This window comes from Tripterygium wilfordii, chromosome 20 (genome assembly GCF_013401445.1).
Source record: "Tripterygium wilfordii isolate XIE 37 chromosome 20, ASM1340144v1, whole genome shotgun sequence".
NCBI classification, from domain to species: domain Eukaryota; kingdom Viridiplantae; phylum Streptophyta; class Magnoliopsida; order Celastrales; family Celastraceae; genus Tripterygium; species Tripterygium wilfordii.
Genome location: NC_052251.1, coordinates 6802605 through 6810662, shown reverse-complemented (window position 1 = coordinate 6810662; position 8058 = coordinate 6802605). Strand labels below are relative to the sequence as shown.

The 8058-nt window shown below is 38.5% G+C and overlaps 1 protein-coding gene across 1 annotated transcript; it reads left to right on the top strand.

Moving 5' to 3' along the window:
• The first annotated feature begins 2211 nt into the window (after nucleotides 1-2211).
• Nucleotides 2212-7690, top strand: LOC119987111 (probable WRKY transcription factor 19). Its single transcript, XM_038831863.1, has 2 exons — nucleotides 2212-2374; nucleotides 5169-7690. Exon 2 carries the CDS (start codon nucleotides 5434-5436, stop codon nucleotides 7444-7446), a length of 2013 nt encoding a protein of 670 aa, XP_038687791.1. The 5' UTR covers nucleotides 2212-2374; nucleotides 5169-5433; the 3' UTR covers nucleotides 7447-7690.
• Nucleotides 7691-8058: the final 368 nt, after the last annotated feature.

Here is an 8058-nt window from a genome sequence, read left to right as displayed (position 1 = left end):
TATTGGAGATAATAATGAGAACAATTTCGAAATGCTCCAGAAAAGCTCCTTAAGAGTAGCATGTCAAAGTTGGATGAAAATGTTACATAAAAGTCTCTCGAACTATGTGCTACTAAATTGTTGTTTGGTTGAAACTAGCATTTCTACTCAAAAGTAGTATAAATGCTGCACAAAAACCTTTACCAAACGTAGCCAAAATCTTTACAAAACAACTATGAGAACTTGTATTAAAAATAAGTAGGCTTATTTTAAGTTTGGGTAACCAAGTCTCTAAAACTCCAAGTATACATAATAAAAATATCATTTAGATGTGCAACCTTTTTTTTTTCCCTGTAACATATAGGAGCTCTCAATTGTGCACTTATGGATCATCTTGATAGACCATATCCTTCCAACCCCTTTTCTCTTATACGGTCTTATATTACGGACACAAAATGCGGACTACATTCTCAGTCATATGATCTCTTCAACGGTTGAGATCATATTCTATTAAAAAAATACCTCACGCGCGTCTAACCTTTCACTCAGTCCTCTCTCTGTCTCGTAGCTCAACTCCGCCTCCTTTCTTCGAGCTCACCTCCACTTCTCATGTTCGAGCTCATCTCCGCCTCCTCTTCACTAATCTCACCGGCCCGGCATGAAATGAATTGTTCCGAAGTAGCCTAGAGCGGAGTCCCAAGATCGTTATTCGAGTTCGACGAAGTCTCTTAGGGTATAGGTTATTGAAATTTTCTGGTCGAGTTCGGCGAATCTCGGATCTTGTAGGTCGCGATTTCGAGTTGCCTTCACAATCTTCGCTGTCCAGAACCATTAATGGGTTTTGAAATTGTTCAGAAGCATCGATTTTTGACTTGTCCATAAACATCGATTATTTATTTTCCTTTTCAGGGGCGGCCTTGAAATTAATTATATTTGTGAAGTCCTTGGTTCTGTACACAAAATGACAAATGCAAAGATGATGGGGGTGGGTTCTTTGGGGAGATGAAGTCGGTGGGTGTAGTTGCATGACATTATCACAACAACAAATCGAGTGGGTAAATGGGTTTTTTGGGGAGATGAAGTGCAAGCTTTGGTCGGCTTGATTGAGTGAAGACTGCAGGCTCATCATCGGAGTGGTAGAGAGGGGGTCCAGGTTTCTGGTGAAGCAAGCCAGAGGCGAAGGTGAAGTTCGATAGAGGGGACTGAGTAAGTGGCTTCACGCGTGTGAAGTGGAGTGGAGAGAGATTTTTTTTTGAATCTAATCTCAACCATTGAAAAGATCGGACGGTTGATACAAGTGTCCGTATGTTCCGTCCATAAAATCAATCCGCAGGAGAGAAATGCTATATATATATATATATATATATATGTGGGAACCCACTGTCATTATTTTAGGGTGTGTACTAGGTAAAAACCAAAGACCTACGTAATAATTAGTAAGTTATGTGTGTCAAGTAAACACATAATAATTCTAGGTATGAGTTCGATAAAAATTAAACTCACGATCTTTAAACAGAGAGGACTTCCTCATAAGCAGTCAGGTTAGGAGAATTCCTTATTATAGTAACAAATTTATTTTTACTAGATGCCATTTAGTCCAAGTACCATGGTAAAATTAGTATTTTATTTAGTACGTATTTTAGTCATCTTTACTACTATTATTATTATTATTATGGACATTAGACATAAAAGGGGAATTTCAAGTCTCTTAATCATATTTTCTTAATTGCTTAAATCAATTATTCTCCTTTGTAGAAGATGAAACGAAAAATAAATGTAGACATTTTATTTTATTTTTCTCCATTTTAGATTATATTAATATTACAAAATCCACAAATGAAAAAATGTGACAGCGCATGAAATTGAAGAATTGAAAAAATAATTAACGAGGTGTGGCTCGATTGATAATCTATTGATTTAGGCATATGTGTGTTTAAGGTGCAATTCAGGAAAAAACTCAGTGATATTTTAAAATAAAAATAAAAACTGAAAAAGTAATCAACTGTTTAAAAAACAATTTCCTTCGACAGTATCGGTATTAGCAAATAATCCCAAATGTATTTGGTCCATTAAACCGGTCAGAACCATAAAAGGCCAAATCTCTCTGACAACTAATTAATTGATAAATATTTAATAGATCCCCATAAAGAACCCATGATTTGGCACGTGCACTCTTCTTATGACACGTGCACTTACTCTTCCAGTCTTCCTTTCTCGATTTTTATCCCTCATTTCCACCCTCGTCTTTCTATTCGCCACAGCATTGTGCGTCTCTATTTCCCCTCATATTCTCCGCCTTAATTGTATTATCTATCGCCGCCGGCGCTCCAAGCCCTAAAACCTCTCTTTCCGATCCGTACGAACTGCTTCGGTTATTCAATCAAGCTAAGTTGAGGTATATATTTCAGATTTCTGTGCTGTTTCTTCCTCAAAATCCTATCTTTTCTTTTCGTTCGAATCTATCGTTTTCGAGCTTAATCGTCTTTGTTTTGGGACTTTGGATTCATTTTCCTTTATTTTGGGTTTTTTTTTTTTTTTTTTTGGTATCTTGACGCGCTGATGCACGGAATTCATTTACTTGGCTTATTCGAGTTTTAGATTCAGAAGTTCAAATCTTTCCAGAGAACGATAAAGTTCTGAAAACTATTATTTATTTTTCTTTTCCGTTTTTTGTTGTTCTGATTTATTGTGTGAGTTAATGAATTTGGTGCAATTTAGATCGTAAATTTTAGTTAAACTCCATTTGAGTTCATATTAATATTGGAAGACTAGATTTTTGGTAGCTCTGATTGGTTTCTTTAGGTATCATGTTGAAAATTCTTTTTTCTTTAAGGTTTCTGTCCTATAATTGTGTAAGCTTTGCTGTGTTTACTTTCAAACATTCTCTTTTTGTTTTTGTTTTTGAGCTAAAAAGTTAGTTTCTGCTCAGTAGAAGGTTCATTCACATAATATCTCAGATGAGAAGGTAAAAGTGATAGCTGGAAAAAAATAAAATTATGTTTTAAATTTGAGTCTATTGAGTTCTGTTTACAATCCTGTTTACTTTCGAGTCTGAAACTTCATAATAAATGTATTATATTTTACTTTTTTTAAATAACTATGCCATCGTGCTTTGTAATTGCTTGTCCATTCATGTAACGTGTGACTTGTTTTGTTGTTATCATTGCTTGTAAATGGTAACTCTTAACGAATTTCTCTTCTCATACTTGGCTGACCTCAGCCAATGTAATTGTTGATCTGGCATGTACTGTTACGTATTTATTATTTCATCTTTTCCATCCTATGTATCAACTTTCTTATCCTGTGGATTCTGAGGAGAAAGATAATGAATTGTGTTTGAAGTAGTTATTTGTAGTGGGTTTGCTGTAGCGGTGCATATCCAATGCAAAGCTGTTTCTATTGTGCCATGAATAAAGATAGAGAATGCTGATGGATTGGTTCAAATAGGCTTTCTTCATCAAGCTGGGTTTGTAAGATGGAGAGGGTGCCTAAAATTTATAAACTGCCTCATTTTTCAAATTTTTTTGGGTTCCTGAGAATGTTCCCCTTTAGTGATATACTGACTAAGACTCTCTATGGTGGTGCAATTTTTTAAATCTAAAGTCTTTTCAAGAATTTCCAACTATAAGTGTACAGGGATGTACGAGACAGTTTAAGAATTTTAGTTATTCACTACTAAAATAAGTTATATGGGTGAATAAATGGGCGGTGGGGAGTGAGGATAGATTTTTCTGTAATGTTCTAAAGCTTTGTCATTAAATTTTTAACTATACACTATTGTTTAGTGATTTTATAATCTGTATATTTTCCTCTCAAACATGTATGTGTATTCTTTTAAGGTTGTTTCCCTCACACATTCTAAGGTAGAAAGGGCTGGATCAACTTAACATGATATATAGGTCTTAGACTCTTAATAGGATAGAAGATTGATTGAAGTCCCCCACTTTTTTGCGGTCCCCCACTTTTTTGCCTTGCTAATGGCCATGCATTAAGGTCCTGAAATTTCTACGAAGATTGCTTTGACCATTTATAACTAAGAGAGCATTAACAAATAGCACCCTATTGTAGTTTGTCGCTTTTCCATGGATTCCAATTCACCACTTTGTGCCTTTTATCTATTTCTTGATTCTCCAGTTGGTTATCAAGATCTAAAAGTGTGAATAGATGACAGAGCTTCAATCCTTATACCTTTTACGGTTTCATTTTCATGGAAACTGCGTAATAAGCTCAATTAGGTGTGCCCTATTTAGTTAAATAAGTTCAAGTATTCTAATTAGGTACAGTTAGCTTACTTCCTGTTTCTTCATCTGGTCAAACAGCTAATTTTGCTGGGAATCGAATCAATATGTGAAACTCTGTTCATTTCTATGTCTTTTGTATGCCATCTCTAAGAATATGTGAAACTCTGTTAATTTCTTTGTCTTTTGTATGCCATCTCTAAGCTGTCCTTTTGTCACGAGAGAAGAATTTGGTGGAATTTTGATTTTCTATTCTTTTGTTCTATAATTCATAACCTCTTTTTTTTTATTTTTCCCCTTGTGTCCATTTTTGCAGTTCATATATGTATTCATTTTACTATTTCACTTATCCATAAAAACATTATACTATCTTCTGTTTCTCTAATGAAAATTTGATTCTCTAACTTGTAGAGATCTAGGCCCAACATTTGCTGATAATTCTATTCTGTGCTTCAATACTTGTGACTCTAGGCTGTTTGTGTGAGATATTTGTGGCACATGTAGCTGTGGTGTTGTATGAGACTGTTAGTTTAATTTAAAATTTCTCCATTGGGAAGAAATAGTTGTTACTATTTTCAGTGCTTGATGAATCTCTTATTTCTTAAGCCTTGACAAGGTTTTTTTTTATAGTGGGGAAGTGTATACAGTTTGTATCTTTGGAAGCTGATTTGATGAAGTATCTTTCATTGGCCTGTCGTGCATAGAATGGATATTTCTTTGTATCTTAAAATTGCTAATGCTTATATGAGGTTGTGTTCTCTTAATCAACTAATTGTTAGCAATTTCAGTGCTGCTTGAAATTTTACTTTTTCTGTGCAATCATGTATCTGAAGAGTCAGCTTAATGAATATGGTCTGTAAATACATGTTCTTCAATGACCTCTTTTTCGGTGGTAGCCACCTTCAGTTAGTCTACATGTCTCATTCTTATGATGCTTATATCGTGTCACAGGATGTTTGACTATCATGGTGTTGTGAGCGGACCTCGTTTGCAATTTGTTTTTTCCAGTTGCAGCTAATCAGCTGAGGTTGGGAAATTAAATTATACTCTTAGTAATGGATCGGTGTGATACTTCAGGGTTTGTGAGTGGGGGTTGCAATGTGCACACCTAATTCCATCTAGCCCTAGTTTTGTAGCTGATTCTTTCACCCAGAAGTCAGGTGGCTGTTCAATTATAGTTGAGATTAGGTTTGGATATCACACATTTGCTTGCTTCATGGACCCCAGGTTCCTGAATTTTGGTTTTGCTGCTAATTATTCATTGAATGCCTTCAAGGCATTGGGCTCTTCAATTCAAGCTGGAAGAGCTGGGGCTGAGTACTGCACCGATACCATATTACGTCTTGATTCAACTGGTCCTTCAACCCCAAACATTACAGGTTCAAAGGGCGTCAAACGTAAGTGGGATTTGATTAGTGGATCCGTGAATCAGCAAGCAGCAGGCTCTTCGTTGTCTCTAGGGCTGGGCCTTTCATCAAGTTCCTCAGACAGCAAGGGGAGTTCAGTAACTGCTTGCACTACGATGTCTTCAGCCAAAGAAACTGAGGATGAGTCCTCCATGGATATTGCATTGAATTTCACCCTCCATCTTGGCAGTGAAAAGATGTCCAGCCCAAAGAAATCGGCCAATGACAATTTAAAAGGGCTGGAACAGGAATGCAAGGTTGACCTGGAGTTAAGTCTCTCAAGAGGTCCCTCCGAATCGGATATCACCAGCGTTCATGTAAACTCCTCTCATTTTGGCATGGAGATGCCATTAACTGTCAGTGCATCTCCAATTGCTGATGAAGGAGCAACATCATCTTGTTGGAAAACAGGGACTGATTTGATGCCTCTGCAGACTTCACAGACCAAAGAGGTAACCTTTTTCTTCAATCAGGTTCCAGGAAATAGTGATCCAACTTATATTTTTCCAGACCAATCGTCAAGTGTTATAACAACACCAAAAAGTTCAGTCACCTGCACTTCCGGTACAACAAAGCAGCATCAACCGCAGCATCGCAGCTCTAGTTCCAAGACATGCCAGGTTGAAGGTTGTGGAAAGGGAGCCAGAGGTGCTTCTGGCCGTTGTATTTCTCATGGTGGGGGTCGGAGGTGTCAGAAGCCTGGCTGCCATAAGGGAGCTGAGGGTCGGACTGTGTACTGCAAGGCTCATGGGGGTGGCCGACGTTGTGAGTTCCTTGGGTGCACTAAGAGTGCAGAGGGCCGTACAGATTTCTGTATTGCCCATGGTGGTGGGCGGAGATGCAGTCGTGAGGGTTGCAGCCGAGCTGCTAGAGGGAAATCAGGATTATGCATCCGGCATGGTGGAGGCAAGAGATGCCAGAAAGAAAATTGCACAAAGAGTGCTGAAGGCTTATCTGGTCTTTGTATTTCACATGGTGGTGGTCGTCGATGTCAAGCATTGGGATGCACAAAAGGGGCACAAGGGAGTACAATGTTCTGCAAGGCACATGGTGGTGGCAAACGGTGCACATTTCCAGGGTGCACCAAGGGTGCTGAAGGAAGCACACCTTTTTGTAAGGGACACGGAGGAGGGAAAAGATGTGCGTTTCAGGGTGGCGGGGTGTGTACAAAGAGTGTGCATGGAGGGACCAACTTTTGTGTTGCACATGGTGGTGGTAAGAGGTGTGCTATTCCTGAGTGCACAAAAAGTGCCAGAGGACGGACTTACTATTGCGTCCGTCATGGTGGTGGCAAGAGGTGCAAGTTTGAAGGGTGTGGCAAGAGTGCACAAGGTAGCACGGATTTCTGCAAGGCACATGGTGGAGGGAAGAGATGCTCTTGGGGCCATCCTGGTTCAGAATATGGCAACCAACCTACTGGTCCATGTAACTCGTTTGCGAGGGGCAAAACAGGTTTTTGTGCACTTCACAGTGGACTAGTGCAGGATAAGAGGGTTCACGGAGGTGTCACTTTGGGGCCTATGGTTGTGGACCCTAAACTAAGCAGGTGCGAGAATATAAAAGAGGTCATCGACGTAGAGGACATGAATGTTGATGTTGTGAAAATGGATAATGCTGTAGGAAACTCGGCAGTTGGATCATATTCTGATTTGAAGCAACAGGGATTGCCGAATGACCATATAATTGATGGGAAGGGTGGCCTCTCAGCAATGCCAGTTTTTATTCCAGAAGGTAGGGTGCATGGGGGAAGTTTGTTAGCAATGCTTACAGGCAGTTCTGGTCTTGGCTCGAGCAGCACCAATGGTTTGACTGGTGAATGGTGATCCATCAGAGTCTAGTAAATCTTGCAAAATGCCCCAAAGCTGGATATGAGTTGTCTTTCTTGTTTGATGTTGTTTTGGCATTTTGTGGAGTTTCTGCTCATTTGTATCTTTTGCTTTTAGTGTGTTTAGGCTTTGAGTTATTAGGAGTCGTTCTCATTCCATGTTGCACTCGTGTTTGGCTATTTGGTAAATCAATTAGGATGTAGTGGTGATTAATTTGGGTCAGGTCGTTCTTCTTCTTCTTTTTTTTTTATTGTAAATATATATATATATATATGTGTGTGTGTGTGTATTGTTAGGAACATGTGAATATGTGGCCCAATAGTAGGGTTGTAGAGGTGCAATCTATAGGTCACAGGTTCAATTCCTGGAAACAGTCTCCACACATTGTGTGGAGGTAAGATCTGCGTACATTTTACTTGTCACTGACTCCGCGTACGGTGGAAGTTTTGAGCAGGAGAGTTGTTTACACCTCTTTTTTTTTTTTTTTTTTTAACATTTTTTTTTTTATCTATAATGTCGACAGATTATCATGGTAACTTGTAAGGTCAGTTTGTGGAACACTGATTATACTAAAAGGCCATTGGGAATGTAGTTGTTCTTACTAGTTTC